We start from the raw sequence: 21,892 nt of genomic DNA, 5'->3' as shown, positions 1-21,892 counted from the left end.
ATTCTGATTGGGAGAGAAGAAATAAAATGATGCTTGTAGATGGCATGACTGCCTATATAGAATATCCAAATATATTCAACAACAACAACAACAACAAATAACTACTAGAACTAGTAAGAGATTATAGCAGTTTAAGGATACACAGTTAATATATAAGTCAATCACTTTTTTATATATCAGCAATTAAGAAGTGACATTTTGAGATTCAAAATACAGTAACATTTATATCATTATCCCAAATAATAAAATCTAACAAAATATGTACATGATCAATATGTAAACAATTATAACACTCTGCTAAAAGAAAAACACCAAAGGCCTAAATAAATGGGGAGGTATTCCATGTTCAAGACTTTCATGGGTAGAAAGTCTTGACATTGTCAAGATGCCAGTTTTTCCCAACTTGATTATTAGATTTCAGTTCAAGCTCAATGAAAACTCTTCAAGTTATTTTGTGGATATTGATACAATGATTCCAAAGTGTACACAAAACAGCAAAAGATGCTGATTAGACAATACGATACTGAAGAAGAACAAAGTTAGAAGAGTGACACAGCCCAACTTTAAGACTTACTATAAAGTTATAGTAAAAAAAAAAAAAAAGACAGTGTTGGCCCTCCCTGGTGGCGCAGCGGGTTAAAGCACTGCACTAAGAAGCTTAAGCCACTTCAGCTTGAGTTGATTCCCGCCTGCCCAGGAGGAGATCCACATGGCGTAGCAGACCTCTTCTGACCACCCGCTTCTCCCCTTAGCAGTGTACTGCGTCAATCTGCCTGTTCTACTCCCCACGCTGTCTCTGGTGAATCCTCTCACCCTCCGCATCTCTGGACTGTACCCCAGTTCTATATGAATAAATAAATAAAGCTTAAAAAAAAAAGTGTTGGTGAAAAATCAGACAAGGAGTTCAACTGAACAGAGAGCCCATGAACAGACCACATATAATCAAAAGATATTTAACAAAAGAAACAAATAATACAGGGAACAGAAATATTCACTTCAACAAATAGTACAGGAAAAACTAGATATCCACATATAAAAAAAACAAAAACAAAACTAGAGATAGTCTTTACACTATTCACAAAACTTAACTCATGGATCACAGACCTAGATATAAAGCATAAAGCCTTTAGAAGATAACATAAAAAAAAAAAAAAACCTTGATAAACTTAAGTGAGATTTTTTTTTAATATGACACCAAGGGTATAACCCATGAATGAAATAATAAACTGGACTTCATACAATTAAAACTTTCTGTTGTACTCTCTGAAGAACATGCCAAGACTAGGGGCAGTCAAGTCACAGAAAAGATAAACCTGATAACAGAATTTACCCAAAACATACAAATAATTTTAAAACTAAACAATAAGAAAATTAAACTACCTTAAAAAATTGGCTAAAGGCAATATTTCTCAAATATTTCAGATATCAAATAAGGAAGCAGAAAGAGTTCCACATCACATATCATCAGTGACGTGCAAACCCAACTGCTATATACCCAGATATTCGCCAAATGCTAGGGAGAATAACAGAAATTCTCATTCATTGTTGATGGAAATATAAAGATGTATACAGAAAGTTAAACATCCTTTTACTACACAATTCAGCAATAATACTTTTTGGTTTTTATCAAAAGAAGTTGGAAACCACCCATAAAAATTCTGCACATCAAAATTTATAGTGGGTTTATTGATAATTGCCCAAATTCAGAAAGAATAAAGACATAGGTTCCTCCGTGGTGGCACAGGGATTAAAGCACAGCACTATGAAGCTATCCCCAGCAACTGCAGCATGAGTTTGATCTCTGGCTAGGTAGGTGACCCACATGGTACAGCAGGCCCCTCCTGACTCACCCACTGCTCTCCTCAGCAATGTGCTTCAGTAGATCCACATATTCTGTTCTCCATTCTGTCTCTGGTGAAGACTCTAAACCTCTGCAACTCTGGACTGTATCTCCTATCCCTTATTGGTTCCCCTTTATTCCTCCTATAAATGAAACCATTCAATATTTTTCTTTTTCCTTCTGTATTATTTCACTGAGCATGATCCCTTCAAGCTCTGTACTTGCTGCTGTGAACAGCATGAATTTATCTTTTTGATTACCAAATAGTATTCCATTGTACATGTATACACCACATCTTCTTGATCCAGTCATCTATTGGGTATTTGGGTTGTTTCAATACCCTACATATTGTGAATAGTGCTGCAAAAATCACAGAGGCTCAGGTATCTTTTTGAATTAATGTTTCTGTGTCCTTTAGATCGATTCCTAGATATAATTTAGTAAGTAAATCTGAGACAAACCAGACAATTGTATAGTGGTCAACACTACAAAGAAATAAATTATCAGTCCATGCAAGAGCTAGAGGAAACTTAAATGTATAGTACTAGTCAAAGAAGCCAATTTGAAAAGGTCACCAACTATATTCCAACTACACATGACATTCCAGAAAAGGCAAAACTATAGGTTTGGGGATAGGTACAAGTAGCATTCCAGAGAAATTCCTAGGTAAAGCACAGGGGATTCTGGTGGCAATTAAAATACTTGTCTGATACCATAATTAGTCATACATATTATCATACATATATCCAAACCCATGGGCTGCACAATACTAAAAGTGAAACCAAACTACCTGCTTTGGGTGAAAATGATGCCTCAATGTAAGTTCATCAAGTATAACAAATGTACCACTATGATGGTAGATGTCAATAAATAGGAGTTTATACATCTGGGAGAGAGTTAAAGCATATATGGGATATTCTGTACCTTGTTCTCAATTTTGCTGTATACTTAAACTTTTCTTAAAAATTGAATTTTTTATAAATACAAGTGTTCTAAATTGTATAAAGTGTTGTAAACCAGTGTTACTGCAATAAAAATAATAAAAAAAAAATTAGTAAAAATAAATAAATTTTGGGCCCCGCCCTAGTGGTGCAATGGGTTAGGACACAGCAGTGCAAGCTAGCCACAGCCACTTCAGTGTGAGTTCAATCCCTGGCCCCAGAGGTGATCCACATGGCGCAGCAGACCTCTCCTGACCCGGCTGCTGCTCCCCTCAGCAGTGTACTTTGTCAATCTGTCTGTTCTGCTCCCCACTCTGTCTCTGTTGAAGCGTCTCACCATCCCTGTATCTCTGGCTTGTACCCCAGTTCTGTATGAATAAATAAATAAATCTTTAAAAAATAAAAAGAACCTTAAAAAAGTAAAATAAATGTAAAGTACTTGTTAAATAAAGTATGATAATATCATAAAAAAGACAATAAAATATGATAGCAGCCCAATGAAAGAGAATCAGAATCTATAAATGAACTTAAACATCTGTTATCACTTGATATTTGATCATGGTGTCAAGGGTATTCAATGAGAAAGAAAGTATTTTCAACAAATTTTTCTGAGAAAATTAGATAACCAGATACAACATAATGAAACTGAATTCCTATTTCACTTTGTACACAAGAATTAAGTTAAAACAATAAACATTTCAAAGAGCTAAAATTCTAAAATCCACAGAAAAATAACTAACCTTTATACCCTCAAATCTTTAGTAGATTGTTAGATGTAACACCAAATCATATACAACAAAAGGAAAATAGAAAAGTGGACCTCATTAAAATTTAGAAAAAAACTACTGTACATCAAAAGAGAGTATGAATACAGTGAAAATCCAATATATAGAATGGGAGAAAACATTTGCAAATCACTTATAATTTATATCTAGATTATATAAAGATTTATATAGATTATATAAAGGTTTAATATCTAAATTATATAAAGAATTTTTTACAAAATCATAGTAATAATAAAGACTAGTATGTGAATTTCAGCTCAATATAATTCAGTAAATGGATAAGGAACTCACTACCAAGAAATAAAGTAATAAGGGTGGGGGACAAGTAGTCTGGCATATAAAACACTCTTTAGTTTGCAAAAGGAATGCTAATAAGTATATATAAGATGCAGAGGTACGTTAATCAGAAGATTCTATTTCAAACATTGTATATCAGGGCAGTCTCAGAATTTTAGAATGAACTCTTTGACAAGATATTTGACCGTAATGTGATAGAATTTAGATCAGTGAACTTCATTTATGGCTAAAACTATTACTCAGATTTTGAACATGGCTATAGTGTGTGTACTATTCAATACAGTGAACATTACAAAGCTGGATTGAGTGCTTTCCTCATATTACTGACTTTCTGGACTAAATAATCCATTCACATCCAGTCAGAGCCACTAAACACTGGCCTCACTGGAATGAGGGATGTTTGCTCCTCTCCATTCCTGATTCATGTTAATGGTGCAAAGGTCTGGATATATAATCCTTAATGTGCTGAACAGACTATTTCTAGAATCAGACAACACCAGGAGGCAGGGCTAGGGCTTGCACAGTGAGTCTGTCAAGTCAAGTGAGAACAAGCTGGAAGCAGCAGAGAAGTTACCAGAAGGAAATACATATATATATGTATATCAGCACGCACACAACCTCAAATCACAGAGTCTGAGATCTGATCAGTCTTATCTGATCTTAAAAAAAAATTCTAAAACTAGCTTTAATCAATTTTATAGAAAAGTAGGGCAAATAATGCTAAATCTGTGTGTCTATATCAAATTTGCAAAGATCTTATGTATTTCATAAAGCCTTTCATGGCTATTTCCATATTTTAAAATATGGGTTTCTGGTCACTCGGCTATTTTTATTTTTTCCACTTAATTTTAAAGTTTGATGACTAATCTTAACATTTTCTAAGGAAATAAAAAAAATTACAAAACAGTAGAATTCTAAAACCTAAAAACTAAAAAGTTTAAACATCTGCTCCATTGATGAATGACATATTCCTTTCTGCATGTTTTCATATATAATTTTTAGTGAAAGACTATTAATTTCTGATAGATTTGTTTTTAGAAGGTTCAAATTACATATTTCTGTGGTGAGGAATTAAAAATTACTAGAAAGAGTCCCTACTTCAGTAATTAGCTGAGTCAATAAGATGTTTTGTCCCTACTTCAGTAATTAGCTGAGTCAATAAGGGACCTGACAAGTCTGTAGACTCCTTAATTCTCCCTTATGTTTCTAAAATTTTATATTTAACTACAAAATATTATAATCTTACCATTCAATTAGAGATAATGTAAGTTATATGATAAATTACGTAGCTAGAAACAGCTTGTTTTAAAAGTTGATCCACAGCAACAGTACTAAATTTGTTAGCTGAAACATCTTTGTAACCCTTGTTATAATGACCAGCTAATACATCTTTATAAAGAGAGTATTATTTTCACTATGGGGAAGGGTGTACAGACTTAAGGCATTTAGGTCAACAGGAGCTAGGACAGTATTTTATACAGCTTATATTGCAATGTGATTTGCATAAATAAAAACAAGAATAGGCACTGCCACTCACACAGGGGTAACTTCCAAGAAAACCCAGTCGGTTCATTTACCTTGGGGTGCTATTAGAGTTCTTCCAGTCTCTTGACACCAGCCAACTGGCTGGACATAAGGACTATTGACGTCACACCTGGAAAAACAGTTATCTATTTTAGAGCCCATATTATTCAAGTCTAGAGAGAGAATCCCAAAATAATGACCATTCTGCATATTAAAAGATACCTGAGGAATATTATCTCACAGCTAAAACATGTTCTTATTGCTAAAATTAGAGTAATTTTTATGACTATGTTTTATAAGCTGAGTCACAAAACTACTGTTGCATTTTTTGTTAATTTAAAAATGTTAAAAATATGTATTTGACTAGGACCTGATCTGCCAGTGACAGCCTCAAAGACTAAATATTTTAGCAAGTCTCTTTTTACCCCTTCTTGCCAACAGCAAGGAAAAATATGACTAAGCTATTCCAAATTTTAAAGGCTAGCCCAATCAGACTCCTTATGACTAATTATTTTCTTTCTCTCCTCTTCACAATATCCAGACAATTCTTCCTAAGACACATATCCTATCAATAATTAATGTTATGTTCTGCTTCTTGATGCAAAGAGGATAACAAGACCCCCCTCCCCTTTCAGGCCCATAATGAACCACCACTTCAGACAAGGTTATTCAGTACATACAATGAAAAAACACTACAAAAATTATTTTTGTCATTCCCTTTTCCATATTTCAGGTTTTTGCTCAGAAAATATTTTTTACTCACGCAATGATAGTTCAATGGCTTTACAGCATACATTTTCTTTGTTCCCCCACCAGGATTTTCAAATAATTTATTCCATTGCACCTGAATCTTCCCTTGTGCAAATATGATACTCTAAGTTCAACATTTATCAGGAAAAGTAATACTGTAAATTCTCAACTTTCTCTACACAGAAATGTTTCCTGTAAGGCTACACACAATATAGTGAAGTGTCTGAACTGGTACATGAAGCCTCGTTAGTTAACCTTTCCCAGAAAGTTTCTTTGTGTTCTTTCATTCAGCAGTTCATGTCGGGGAGGAAGGTAGTGAAAAATTATTCACTGAATTCCTGATGTTTGTTAATATTAAACAGTACCGGAATTAAATAAAGTTTTAACACCAAACAAGAACACACAAAAATAAAACGCACATTGGTATCTCACCAGTAATCGTAACTATCATCCCAGTTGTCAAAATGCACTAGTAAGCGATCTTCAACAATATCTGCTATGGTTGCCACACACACCAAGGAGGGGTTCTTCCTGTCGACAGCCTCCAGCTTCATTCCAACCTGAAATTCTTTTGGCACTGGCCCATTCTAACACAGCACCAGAGGGAAGAGGGACAAATAAATAAATAAATAAATAAATAAATAAAAACAGGACACCAAACAGGACTGAGCCACTGTCAAAGTTTCTATGATGTACAGAATGAGAAAAGACTACAGGGTGTCAACACTTACCCGCCTGAATGAAGCAAATGCTAGTAAAAATACCCCCAACAAACCATTTTCAAGTTTACATTCATAGCAAAGACCTGGAAACGAGCTTTTAAGTGATTATTTTCTCCTTGTGCAGTTTAGTTTTATTACCCTTATCATAGTCATTTTCCTTCTTCAGTTCTTCAAGTAAGTTGTATTAATTTTAAAATGCAATATTTATTAAATATTGTAGTATTAGATAATGTCTCAGTCCTCCAAAGGCTTCTGAATAGTTTCCAATACCACTATTTGGAAAAGCAGTAAAGACAGCACTTCTAACACCAAAATTATCATTTACTTTGATCCAATATGAAAATACTGGTTTTCTCAATATTTAGGAAACACATGCAGCAAACATGAATAAAATTAGAGTTGAAAATAATTTAAATGCTATTTTTAGTGTCTGCACTATTTTTTGCATTAAAAATACCATGGATTATGATTTGCAATAACAAAACCCCACTTCTAATAAACTACCTCTAGCCAGTCCTAAGATTTATTTAGAAATGCATAGAACACATGGGGACTACAATAGGATTTTTGACTCACTAACTGAACCTGATTTTTTTTTACTTTAGCATATTACATTTGAATGCAATTTTACATTTCGAAAAGTCTCTTTCCTTGATACAATCCCATGAGGACTGTAAAACATCAGTAGTTGTATAATATGTATTTCAAAATCAGGACACTAAAATGTCCAGGAGTGGGGTGAATTTTCTGTGATGTAGCAGGAGGCAAGGCCATCCCAGGGCCCAAGGCTTCAAGTTCCCTTCCCTGATTTGTGTCTTCAGCTAGTCTGAGAGAATGACTCAGAGGACATTGAGAACTGCAGCTCATTCTCATTCTCTACTGAAGGCATGTCAGCTTTCTGGGGGCACAGGAGGCATAAGGAGCACTGTGTTCTTACCCAGTCCCTAGAATCTGTATGAAATGTTACCCTGATTCCCATTATACTTCAATACAATTAAGCTAGATACATTCAAAGTCTACCAGAGTTATCTACTATTCTCAAAACAATAATGCTAAATTTAAAGCAAAACAGAAAAAAAAAAAATAAATGGTATAGAAAACCACTCAACTAAGTGAGAAAACTCAAAGGCTACTAAGGAGTCCCTAGAAGTTAAAATACAAGAGAGTACACAGAGGACTTTAAGGAATGTGAGCTCAAGGAAAATCTGATTTATACTGAAGAAGAAAATACTTACAGAACTTCTATTTCTGAATAATTTCTTGGGAGCATTTTGCAATTTGCAGGCCTTCAAGTAATTCATCCAAACAAATTTATCTTTTCTATAACCTAAAAAAAAAAGTATGTACTGCTCAAAATACCCACAAGATATAAACACATACATATTAAATATCCTTATTTTTATTCAGTCTTGTCAGAAATTCAAACCTTTAGAAGATTACAAAAAATAAATTAAAATCTCTTAAGTTGTTTCAATGTTATTTAATGTAAGAATTTCAAAACTGCTGAATGTGATTTCCCTTCATGCATTTCATTCTCTACATTTTTTAAAATTTATTAAGATAAGGAATGGTCACAACACCAATGGTTTGTCGGGAGTCTAGTCTCCCATTACAACTATCCAAACTGAACAAAGGGAAAAGACAGAAGTTCCTCTCTCTGTCCATCACTGCTCTTCACAAAGCCATTTCACCAAGACAATCCACTGTCCAGATGATGCAACAATCCATGGTGCCAGATGCGTGAGGCATATTACAGAAAGCCCTCTGCCAATCAGACAGCATCAGGCAGCCCCCGCTTCGAGCTCCTTGGTGTCATAGGATTCCCATTCATGTGTCCTGAAGTGGCTCACCTGGTGTTGACCCAAATAAAATGGACTCAATAATAATACTTTCTGATCGAGTATTAAACAGAGACTAAAACTTCTCACACAGCCATCAGGTCATGACTGCATCTCTAACTCCACCTCCTACCTCCTTCTTCTTGCTTCTCTGTTTCCTCCATTGCATAAAGCACACTCTGGTCCTGGGACACCTACTCTTGCTTCTCTCTCTGACAGTGCTCTTACCCAGGGAGACACATTCTATGCACTCTCATTTCCTCACTGTCAGCTGTCATCTTCTCAGTCCTTTCTTTACCACACTGTAAAAGAGCACACCCCTGTGACCACTCTTAGCCCTCTAACCCTGTCACTGCCTGACACCAGATCTCTATCCCTATTTATTATTCATCTCCCCTCTAGAATAAAAGCTCCATGAAGACAGATGGTTTATTTTACTCACTGCTGTGTCTCCAGTGCCTGCAAATAACTATCTACTGAATGAGTGACCTATTAGTATCCTCCACAAAATTCAGGAATCTTTAGGGACTCAAACCTTTAGCCTCAGCAACAGATCCCAAAGGAAAACCTGAGTCAGTTACTGATAAAAGAATATATTAAGAATATGCTGACTTTAAGGTTAACATAGTCACTGAATGGACTAACATTCAAACAGAAGATCTTATATAGAAGTTTGTCTGTGCAACAGGAACACTGATACCTCAGTTGATCAAGCTCTCACCTCACCAGAACACAGCAAATAATACAGGCTTTAGTCACATTTGTCGGTTCCAGGCTTCTCTAGCATTAACAAAAGATTAGGAGATTTCTAATTTCCAACAGAAGAGCACAAAATGAAATAGTTTTCAGGGATCACAATTCCTTGTTTCCCATGATTTCTGCTTGAAACAAATTACACGCAATGAATCAAGTTTCCTCATCTAATAGTATTGAAGATTGGGGTATTTCATTTTAATCATGATGTAAACATTTGTTTCCTTCATTCTTCCTAAGCTTTAATAAACTTAATGTAAAATAAAATATTCTCATAAGAATTTATTTCTATCCCAGATAGTTTATCAGAATGTTTCATTTACATATTCACTGATGCTTGTCTTTCCAAGACATTTATTTATTTCTAAGAATGGTATCCTTGTATTCCTCCTGCTTTTTTGTGAATCAACTTTCACTTTGAAAATCAATTTGCACTAGTCTTACGTGCTAGTATTTCATGAAATGTTGTTAAAATAAAACTCCCTTTCCATCCCAGCTTACCCTTAGGTATGTGCAATTCATGCTTGGTCTTTTCACACCACCCTACTGGATGAATGTCAGGGGACCCAGCATTGGTCCAAAAATCATAGCAGCTTAAATAACCATCAAAATGAAGTCTTAGTCGATAACCACACACCTGCAAAAGGAATTGCAATCATTCATGCATTTATGATAAACACAAACTAAGAAATATATTTGATGAGCACCATCAATGTGTATGAATCAGTCTTTCCAACCAAATATGTTTGAATTTTGACCTATAGGTAACATCTGAAGAAGAAAAAATGCTGACTAAATGAAGTCTTTCAAGTATTGTACTCTTTTTCCTGCAAAAAAGTTATACTTTTACTCAGGCTAGAAATCTGATGTCACTTTGCATGTGCATTAATAGAGCTTATTTATCAATTCAATACCTATCAAATATTACTTTGTGAAACCCTACCTCAAGTTACTGGGCTTATATTCATATCCCAAGACAATATAAAATAAGGTATAGAACAAAACTAAAATAGGTATCACTATTTTAATTCCAACACTGGATCCAGCATATACAATAAAGGAAGTAACGCAGACAGAGAAACATTTCTTCTAGTCATGCTATACACGTTTAAGAACTACAATCAGAGAGTAAATTAAGTAAATTGTTTTGTGTTCAGTATTATTAAAAAACAAATATTTTTGTCAATTTAAGAAAATAATTTCTTGTAAATACTACATTTTATAAATCATTTACTTTCATCAATTGCTCTTTACTACATAATTTTCATTAAATGCATGTATTTATATGTGTAATCAATATATATATGTATATACAGAGATACTTTTCATACGCATTTCTCATCAGTTCATCTAAAACTTGAATAATGATTCCTTTTAATAGAAAAAAACAAACTTATGGTTTGTTAATGGTTAATCAATGTCAAATGAAAACTTTACCAATGAAATCCATACTAACCATTACATTTGAAGTAGTTGTTGAAAATCAATCTTCAGAGAAGGTAAGAGTTCATTAAAAAACATGTATCACTCTTAACTAATAAAGTTATAATTACAGAAACATGTCTGTAACAGAATGTACTCAAATTTGTTATTCTATAGAAAATTCTCTTCTGTCACTGTGCAAGTAGCCCAAGACAATAACATGATCTCTTACCTCCGCTACAGAAAGCACACAAAATATAGATGGATGTCGGGGGTCAATGCCTTCTAATCTCATTCCAATCTGAAAACCATTTTCATGCTCTGGAAAGGACTGGTCCTAAACAATATCATGATATAACATTAGTCACTGAAATGTCTTCACAACCTGATATTAAAACACTTAGTGTGGCCACTCATATCAACAACTTACTACAATAGTTTGGAAGTTCAGTAATACAGCTAAAAATAGAGGGCCTGAAAGATGGTGTGATCATATTGTGCTAAACATTCTGAGAACTTCCCATTTTATCCCTCATACCCATTTGTCCTTTTTTTAATTTGAAAAACTCCTTCTGTTCTCTGAAACAACCCTTTGTTTATTACTATGATTACCTATTCCTGACCTGTGACTTGTCTTCAGTTTGTTTGTAGTGACATTGTTGGAGAGAATTTTGTTCTTTAAAATTTTGTAGTAAAATAGATTATTTCCTGTAGAGTTTGCATATCAGGCCAGAAATCCCTGACAACTGAGTACCTACACAGATGTTCCCATAGTGTTCTTTTCAAACTTTTTGTTCTTATTTAAATCTACATTGCCTTTGGAATTAACTTTCTACAGTGAGGAAGGGAATCTTTTATTTATACGGGAGAAAAAAATACTCAGAAGGGTTTCTAGTAGTAGATAATTTTATTGGTATGCAAAGTTAACACTGTTCTATCATTTTTCTAAATATCTGTGGACCTATTTCTGGCCTTGTGTTCTGTTCATGAAAAAAAAATGCCAGTAAAACAGGTTGTATTCACTTATAATATGTCCTATCTTTATCATCTTGGGCATTCTAATTCAAGAACTTTTTCTTTTCTCCATTTCATATAATCATTTTGGAAATTGTGTTTATTGGGGTAACACAATTAAACACAAACACTCAAACACTTGATTTAAAACGTTGTTTTTTTTAAGGGTATAAAACATATGTAAATGTTTTCTGAATCAATCATGTTTCACCTAGTAGGAACACTCCCTTCAGTAACCATAGATCACTTCTTAACTCTAGAAATTCAACATTTACATAACCCTTTTAACTAATTTTCCATTTATCTTCTGTTTTTTCCAGTTATTGTACCATTTCATTATCCAAAACAGCATTCAATTAGGGTTATATATTCAATTTAGTTGACTTATTTTCTTCAGTCTTTCCATAGCATGTATCTTCTTTAATACCAACATTTTAAAAGAACATAGTTCTTCTCCCTTCTCCATTATTTAAAAGGAAACTTTCTCATTTTCGATTGTGTGATGTGTCCCCACGAAGAGATTCAGGTTATACATTTGTTTTTGTTTTTTTTTTTTTGCAAGTATAGTACATGGATGACGATAAGTCCCTCTCAGGATATTGCACATGAAGACATATCATATCCATATCACTTATTATTCAACCACAGTGATTTAATTCTGTCACTGTATAGTTACAAACAAAATGTATAGACATATCCATGCATAAACATATATAGCTTTTATAAAACATCAATACATATCTAAATCTAATCCATGATCATAGGGTTCATAGGTTTTATTGTGCGTTTTTCCATACATTTTTTGTATTTCACCTCTAACAAGGTCAATACACTTATTCATGTAATAAATCCTATAATACACACACACTCACACCCACATATATATAATTATATCAGAACTCTTTCACTCACAGTGCTATAATAAACAAACCTACAAAAAGAGCTCATTATTTGTCTGCAATGATATTGCCTTCTTCTGTAAACAATCAATCCATAAATGAGGTATATAACTTAAAAATATGTTCAGAGCCCTCCCTGGTGGAGCAGTGGGTTAAAACACAACACTAAAAAGCAAAAGCCACTTTAGCATAGTTTCGATCTCCCAACCCAGAGCTGACGCACATGGCACAGCAGACCTCTCCTGACCCGCCCGCTGCTCCCCTCAGCAGTGTTCTTCTTCAGTCGGCTTGTTCTGCTCTCCACTGTCTCTGGTGAATCCTCTCACCTCCCCCCTGTACCTCTGGCCTGTACCCCAGTTCTGCATACATAAATAAATAAATATTTAAAAGAAAAACATGTTCATAAATTACTTTGATTCAATCTTTTTTTCTCAATGTGGATATGGTATTCATTTAAAATAACTGAGTCCATTGGCCTCATGTTGCTTTCACCTCTTTGTGATTTTTATCTGCTAATATATTTACTTTTTAAGTAAATATTGACAGATTCCCAAAGTTAAAGTTACATAAATTGTACTCAAAGTAGTGTCTCTTCTTCCCATATCCTACCCATCCCAAGTTCACACTATCTCCTGTAGTTTATAAACCTCATTGTTCTGGCTTAATCCTTTTTTTATTATCTTTGTGTAAAGATAATAATCTATTTGTGTGCTCTTATCTTATTTTTTACTTCTTGTTTACCTAAAAGGCAGCATACACTTTATGATGTTTTCCACTTTTTTTTTTTTTTTTCACTTTCTAATGTTCCCTGGAAACCCCTCCATATCAGGTCACAGTAACTGCCCACAAATTTTACACAGCTGTATTATACTCCATTATACTCCACAGTGTATGGGTACCTTATTTAACCTTCCATATTTGAGTGCATGACTTTTTCATATGAATTGGCTTGTAAAATGTCATTAAAATTTTCTTATGTTCACAGATTATTTTAAATGCTTCCAAGGTAAAGCTTAAAATATGTCAAAAACCAAAAAGAAATACCAAGAATGAATGACTTCTCAGGAATATTATTTCTACAAAATTAAATGTCATGTGCATGTTCAAATTTGCCATGCTCCTTCTCACATACACTGCTTGCCAGCAGATTGTAATCAAGGAGTTTTGTGGGACCACATCCTGTTCAATGCTTTAAAATTTCTTGGTTAACTTCAAAAGCACCATATACCTATACACATATACTCACAACACTAATAAAAAAGGAAAGAAGGGAAGAGATACCACAAAACCTGTAATGCTGAAAGGTAACTTAAGAAGCTACAGAAACTGAGAGAACATTTCCATATTTTTGCAGAACTGAAAAATGCCAAGTGAGTATGGGAAGAAAATGGTATTATGTTGAGCACACTACATTGTCTTATTACAAATGAATGATAAATTCAAGACACTGGCAATAATTCACAGCTGGGAGTTAGGATGATCAATGTTAACTTGTCAGCATTTCAAATGGTTGCTCAATTGAACATTTGGGAGCTTTATATAATGTTGCAAGAACACTATGATGACTTACATATCATAGCATTCTTTGGAGGGTTTCAAGTGAAAACCAAGCTATTCATTTTAGCATGAAATATCATTGTTTTCAATGATCTCTTTTTTATTCAATGATTTATATATAGCATATTTAAATTTTCCTTTCTAAAAATCTTGTATTTTATGAGTCTATGATAGCTATGCTTATAAGTGTTTCATAATGAAAAAGAAAACTGAAATCATTAAATTTAAACATTAAGTCCATTACATTAAAAGCAGTCATAAAGAAATAAAACCAAGTTTGTAAACCTAAAAAATGCTTTTATAGAAAAATAAACTCAAGACCGAAGACTTTGATCTGAAAGTCTCCCAACTACTTGTTCTACAAAAAGGGACAATATGGTAACCAAATTGGTAAAGCAAAACTTGGTTTGAGCTTATGGAAGACCCTAGACACATTTCCAAGGGAGCACCTGGTCCTCTTGGGCATAGAAGTTATTTTGTTTCATTATTTTCTTCTCTCAGAAAAGTATCAAAATGATTTTCTATTTTTGGTATTTTTGATTAATTGTGTCACAAATGATGAAAATCTCAGGTACCTCAGATACAAATTATAAACAACAATTTAAAATAAAATAAAGAGCCCTTCCTGGTGGTGCAGCTCGTTAGAACACAGCACTGCAAGCTAAGCCAGTGGCTTTAGTGCATGTTTCATCCCCGGGCCCAGAGGTGACCCACATGGCATGGCAGACCTCTCCAGTCTTGCCCATTGCTCCCCTCAGCAGTGTACTTCATTGATATGCCTGTTCTGCTCCCCACTCTGTCTCTGGTTAATCCTCTCACTGCCCCTGCAACTCTGGCCTGTACCCCAGTTCTGAATGCATAAATAATAAATCTTTTATAAAATAAATTTGACAATTAGGAAGGAAAACCACCATTCCTACACAAAAGCAGGCAAGTCACTAGCAAAAATTCCTTTATGAATGATGTGTAAGAACACTCATTTGTGTCGATGTCAGCGAATCTTTTCTGCATGAATACACAACGTCATAAACATGCAGTGTGAACATCTCTCAGACATTCAATCAATAGGGATGAAAAGTTAGTTATTTTGCTGTTTATCTCTGAGAACCCCGTAACAAGAGCAAAAAGATAATGCTTCTAAATGGTTGTGTCTGCATCACTATCCAGACTGCAGAAGGGTGTAGCCTGGGTTCTAAAAGAGCATCAAGTAGCTATGGGTTACAGAAGAGTATTCATGTGTAAGGGACAGACTATCTGAATGTCCACAGTAATTTTATTCTATGTATTTTATTCTATAACAGGAGTTGTCAGTCAGCAACATTCTTCTGATCTTAATTCAATGTTGAAAGAAATGAGGGAAACTGGGGCTGCATCAGAATCATAGCTATTAAGGTACGTTTTTAGTCTACTATCCAAAGAACTGGGAAAAGCAGCAGACCTCCCTCTGATTTCCAAAGCTTCACAGGTTTCATGTCAAACGGGAAAGTGTTTGTAGAAATCTTACATGAAGATCATTAAACAAAATTTCCTATAACACCAAAGGCCACTGTCATGATTTCATTAGCATGTTTAAATGGTATCTCTACAACATCTTCATAATCTTAATGTTCTCAGTGTGTATCTTTAAAGCTAAAATACAACAGTTTTAAATGTGAAAAGAAAATCATCAGGGAAGTCTTGTGGACAAGCTATAACAAACAACTTGAACATAGGGAATTTAAATCTGATGATACACAGCTCTTTGTTAAGATAGAGTTAAACTTTCAGGCTTTGAGTGACATTCATATTGACTTATTATCTGATGAAATGAATGGAATCTGAGTTTATGTTTGATTTAAAATAACCACAATTATATATGTGTGTATGTGTATAATAACATATATAAAATATATATAAAATATACAAGCATCAACAAGCACATGTGTTCACTTAGCTCTGGGTCAGACACTGTTATAAGGACCTTTTAAATTGTCATGAAAATCTAATGAAAAGGCTATTAGTTAATATGTACATTTTACAGATGAGGAAACTAAAGTACAAAAGACTATATAAAGTGCCAGAGACTGCAGTGTGTGCCTGCCTTTAATGTATGGGTGACTGGAAAGCTGTGAGCAACAATTCAATCTGTGATTTAAGACTTCATAGGTTTTAAACTCTTATTTTATAATTTAAAATAATGAGTTTTTAAAATATCTGAAATGGATGATCTGAGAATGTGCTCTATAGTCATTAAATTATACCCCGATATCAACTGTTTGAATACAGTGTTCAGGAAGAATATCATACCCTATATATGAAAATTTACTATAGAATAAAGGTAGCACCTTAACTTGTAAATATAAATAGCTCTAAAATACATGGCTATGCATTTGGGAAGAAAAGCTGAACTATACTTATACCACAATACCCTATACAAAAAGAATTATAGATAACAAGAAAACAGATGCAATACAACAGAGTATAATGAAGTTAGTAAAAAAATAAAGACACATATCTGGAATTTTGGGGTGGCATGATAGCTACAAAATAATGGTAGACAAAAAGCAAACACTGGGCAAGTAAAATCACTATTTATATGAACATTATCCATAAATCTTCATAATTACATATATACACATTTGGAAGTATACACAGCAAATTATTTTGTGTGATTTGTCTAGAGAAATGAACCAGCAGATGGAAAGCCTCTCAGTTTTATAATCTCTGTCTTGTTAGGATTTTTGAATTTTTTTCTTTTTTTTTTAATCAATACACATATAACACATACGACCACAGCATGGTTCTATTAGGAAAGCAGGTAGGGTACACACAGGTCATGAAAAATCTCGATGTCCTGTTAAGGACCTTTTAGTTTATATTAGCTGATGAAGTATCAGCAAAAGCAATGGAGAGAAAAAAAAATCTGGTATTTAATAAAGATCTTATTACATGGCAGTATGGTAAATTAGAAAAACAGTAAAACTAGGAATAGGAAAGATTGGTAAGGAGACTTCTGGTATCTAGCAATAGCTGAGAATTCTTCATGTACCATGAATAGCCTCTAACTCAGCAAATTTAAACCTCAAAATCCTCTGTACTGGAATTGTTACATTCCCACTTCACATGTGAGGAAAGAGAGGCTCAGAGGCATTCATTCACAAATGCTCCTTGAGTACTTGTAGTTAGCAGAAAATTTTGATTTAGAATGCAAGTTTTAGCACGTATGCTTAACTACAACTCTATATTACATTTTGTCAAGCTCCAAGAGCCTGGACAGCAGATAATGAAGATCTCAGGTGCAGAGCGAGAGAAGTAAATGTCACGCAAAGCCAGATTCATACCTGTTTAGGAGGTTCGAAAAAAAAAAAAAAAGACTGTACCTGACAACTGGCTGGATTTAGAGGATCCAGAGTGAGGCAAGAATTTTAACTGATACCCAGTTTTCAGGCTTGGAATAAATTTCCAGATTTCCCATAATGTGATAATCTTTAGTTTTATAATGTTATCAACATATACTGACACCTTCAAGAATTTTACACATAGTTACATTCTATATCCACTTTATGATTGCTTCATTGTTCTTCCAGGTTATCTTACAATGAATTTTTTCATAAGTGTCTTATCATGAGGAATAACATGGATTTCTTTCATTGAAAGATACTTGCAGACTATGAAAGCCTTTTTGATTTTTCAGCTAAACTAACAGTGGACTTCGCCAAGAAAATTAAAACCATCTTCTGATTATCTCTATCATAATAACAGGGAAAATGAAGAACTGAAAAAATAAATGTATACCTAGATAGTCACACTCACAAACATACACAAATTTCCCCCCTATTCTTTAATCTACACCTTAATGTAGTTTTTTTTAAGAAGATTTATTTAAAAAGGAACTCTCCTGCACTGCTGGTGGGAATGCAAACTAGTACAACCACTATGGAAAACTGTTTGGAGGTTCCTCAAACTGCTAAACATGGAGCTTCCATATGACCCAGCAATCCCAATCCTACGTATCTATCCAAAAGACACAAAAACACTAATTCAAAAAGATACCTGCACCCCCATGTTTATTGCTGCTTTATTTAAAATTGGAAAGACATGGAAACAACCCAAATGTCCAAAAGTGGATGACTATATTAAAAAGATGCGGTACATATACACAATGGAATAGTACTCATCAACCAAAAATAAATAAATAAATAAACACATGCTTTTTGCAGCAACATAGATGGAGCTGGAAAAGATCAAGCTTAGTGCAATAAGCCAGAAGGAAAACGAAAAATACTAAAATACTGGATGGTTTCACTCATAGCAGGAGTATAATGGACCAGGTGAGAAAATAATAATAATAATGAACAGCTATATACCAGAGCATTTTATGGGGATGGAGTGGGTGATGGGGTGTCAAACATTGGGGGGAGAGAAATGCACTGGACTATGGTGATGGCATATGGGTGATTTGCTGATGGGAACCCCAAGGGGATTACAATGGAGATGGAAAATTGCACAAAATGATGTAAAAATGTACTGTATTATTTTTAAAAAAAGATTTATTTATTTATGCATCCAGAACTGGGGTACAGGCCAGAGGTACAGAGGCTGTGAGAGGATTCACCAGAAACACAGTGGGGAGCAGAACAGGCAGACCGACAAAGTACACTACTAAGGGGAGTAGCAGGCGGGTTAGGAGAGGTCTGCTATGCCATGTGGGTCACCTTTGGGGCCAGTGATGGAACTCATATTGAAGCGGCTGCAGCTCGCTTACAGTGCTGTGCTTTAACCCAGGGAAGGCCAATGTAGTATTTTTAATGATGGAGCATGGGGGGTGTAGGATAGATGATGTCTTCAAGGAATCTAGAAAACTGGAATTATATATAAAATTTGTGTGCAAATGGTATAAGCATGTCTTTAAAAAGATTAACAATAGCTTTCATTAGATGGTCAAAGAGACCTAAGACCTAAAATAAGATGAAGAGCCAGGCGGCTGTCCTTTAAGGAATGTGTCATTAATCAATCCACTGACTAAATAACACATTTAGGAGATGCCAATAAGCAGAACACAGCAGTTCACTGCAGCTGTTCATCCTGGATACACAGGCCAGGCAGCAAGGCATGCTTCAAATTCTGCTTTTTCAAAGTAACTCCTATTTTTGCCTTCTATTTGTTAGGCTAATGGGGAAAAATCATCACCTACATAATTAAACATAACTGGCTACAAGGCTTCACTTAAGATGGCAGTGAAGGATGGCTGATTGTGTATTTTTAAACTCTCATTTTAGAGACTACTTCCTTGTTATTTTGAACATTTTTTCATAGATTTATTCTGAATTCTAAACTGCTGCCAAGATCACACCAAGAGGCTTGCCACAAATAGAGAATTCAGAATTCATGGCACAACCAAAGTATACTTTATTTAGTAAGTCAGGGAATGTAATGCAAAAGCTACCTTTCCTTGGAACCTACTGACCTACTGTTAGTGAAATAGAAACCTCCAGTTACCCTAAACTAACTACTGACTGAATTATAGTGTCAGAAATGAAAATAAAGCACATACCAAATTGAGTGAAATACTACTGAATGTAATAGAGCTTTAGAATAACAAAGATATTTATAACAAAGAAAAAATAAGATAAAGATCACCAAGAGAAAACTTTCTTTTTATAATTGTAGTGTTTTAATGGAAGTAACACTGGTTGATAACAGTGTTTATAATTTAGGGGTTATCAGTTCACACAGCTTCAAATGTAAGTCATCGGGCCACACCGCCCATCCTAAAGCATGTCCCACACACAGTCCACTGCCCCTCTACCCCCACCCTCTCCCTTTAGTAGCTTCAGTTGTGTGCTTAGCTTTCTAGTGTTGCTTTGTTTGGTCTGTTCTCTTGTTTTGTTACTTTATATTCCACATAAGAGTGCAATCCTCCTCCTTTGGACTTAAGGTGGGGTTTTATCCATGTTGCTTTATCATCTTTATTCCCTCATCAGAGATGGTTAGGTTGTTTCCATAATATGGCTATTGTAAACAGTGCAGGGACAAGTGTATATAATCCATTGTTTCAGTATTCCTGGGATTAAAATCTCCCAGTCCTCTCTGGTGCATTCTATCCTGGTCTCAGCTAACCACCCTAACCACCGGTGGTGGTTCAGACTCATCCTGAATGGCTGAACTCTGTGTATTCTCCTCCGGTTAAATGTTACTGCTGGAAGTAAAGCAAGGAACATCTTCTGTTACCATTTGTGTGATCACCCTCCACAAATGAGCTGGGCACATTGGGCACCCTTTGCCTGGCAGAGGAAGCCAGAGCCCTGTGGTTGGAGGAAGACCAAGAACTTTTTCAATAATGGCTACAGGTATCTGAAAATTCACTGATCATCACTCAGTGGAGTCAACTGTCTGAAAGAACAAAGCCACAACTTTATATATATATATATATATATATATATATATATATTTTACAGCATTCTTTTTTTGTACAGTGTTTGCTTTCTCCTCTCAGGAGTAGTCCCCCATAAAATTCCCACCCATGTATCAAAAAAGATAAACACAAAGCTATTTGCAGTAACATGGATGAAGCGGAAAAGGATTATGCTCAGTGAAAAATGCCATAAGTTGTTTTGTTTTTTTTTAATCTCAATAAAGACAAGGGTATCACAACATAAATTTCCTTTAACGAAAACAGAAAGGTTGTGGAAACTGTCTACACTCAATTCTGAATGACATTATTTTATTCTTTTAATTTCTCTTCCTTTTGAATAGGACTTCAGCTTCCAGCTGGAAATGCAGATAAGCAGTCTTCAGAGGGGATTCAAGCCCCTCCAAGAACAGCAGCCCTCATATGATTGCTGGGCTCTAGCACTTCAGATCTGCTCAACTACTTCATAGCACCCCTACTCCCAGAACTCTGAATCACATCATTTCAGAGAAGTAGATTCCAAGAATAGGAAAAGTATCTGAGCCACAAGAGCAGGATGTACCTTCAGTTTTGCCCCAGAACTTGGAACTTTAGAGAATATGAGAAATGATCATGAATGGGAATTTGCTGTTCTTTAGAGTTCCAGCAATTAATCAGCTTAAATGACTGCATGGTGTAAGGCTACATTCTAGTTTTAAAACACACTTCCTCTTCTGCCCTTGATTTAACCCCAACCAAATATCTGAATATAATGCACACAGCTTTAAAGATCCCCCCACACCCCCCAGGACTGTTAAACACCAATGAAATTACCTTAAAACTCAAAGCAGTGGGTGCTCAGCCAGCAGCACTTCCCAGCAGAACAGAGTCCTATCCTGGAGCCTCTCAGGGCCTTGCCCTACGTCTGAGGGGTATTCTGAGCAAACACTCTCCCTCCTCTCCTTAGGCGAACACCTCTGACTCTGAGGGATGACTCTGATTGCTCCTTGGGAGCAGACAGAGGCATAAATCACAACCTTGCATGGCCTAGCTTTTAACTGGGGCCCACAACAGCAATGGGACATGCATCTCCCTCGATAATCAGCAGGTAGCTCCTTCCCGCAGACTGGAGCCCAAATCTAGGCCTCACCAGACCTTCTTCTACATCAGAGACCCTCAG

The 21,892-nt window shown here is 35.0% G+C and overlaps 1 protein-coding gene across 1 annotated transcript in view; it reads right to left on the bottom strand.

Moving 5' to 3' along the window:
• L3MBTL4 (l(3)mbt-like 4 (Drosophila)) overlaps window positions 1-21,892 on the bottom strand; it is a 346,888-nt gene that overhangs the window by 229,179 nt on the left and 95,817 nt on the right. The window contains exons 5-9 of the mRNA XM_012725775.1: window positions 11,105-11,209; window positions 9,952-10,087; window positions 8,095-8,186; window positions 6,570-6,724; window positions 5,441-5,517 (exon numbers count right to left, since the gene is read on the bottom strand). Of these exons, the coding sequence (XP_012581229.1) occupies window positions 5,441-5,517; window positions 6,570-6,724; window positions 8,095-8,186; window positions 9,952-10,087; window positions 11,105-11,209 (565 nt within the window). The remainder of the gene's footprint in view (window positions 1-5,440; window positions 5,518-6,569; window positions 6,725-8,094; window positions 8,187-9,951; window positions 10,088-11,104; window positions 11,210-21,892) is intronic.

Source organism: Condylura cristata, unplaced genomic scaffold (assembly GCF_000260355.1).
Source record: "Condylura cristata isolate star-nosed mole 26May11 unplaced genomic scaffold, ConCri1.0 scaffold00016, whole genome shotgun sequence".
Lineage (NCBI taxonomy): Eukaryota > Metazoa > Chordata > Mammalia > Eulipotyphla > Talpidae > Condylura > Condylura cristata.
Note: the sequence above shows the minus strand (reverse complement) of the source record. Positions and strands in the feature narration are given on the sequence as shown.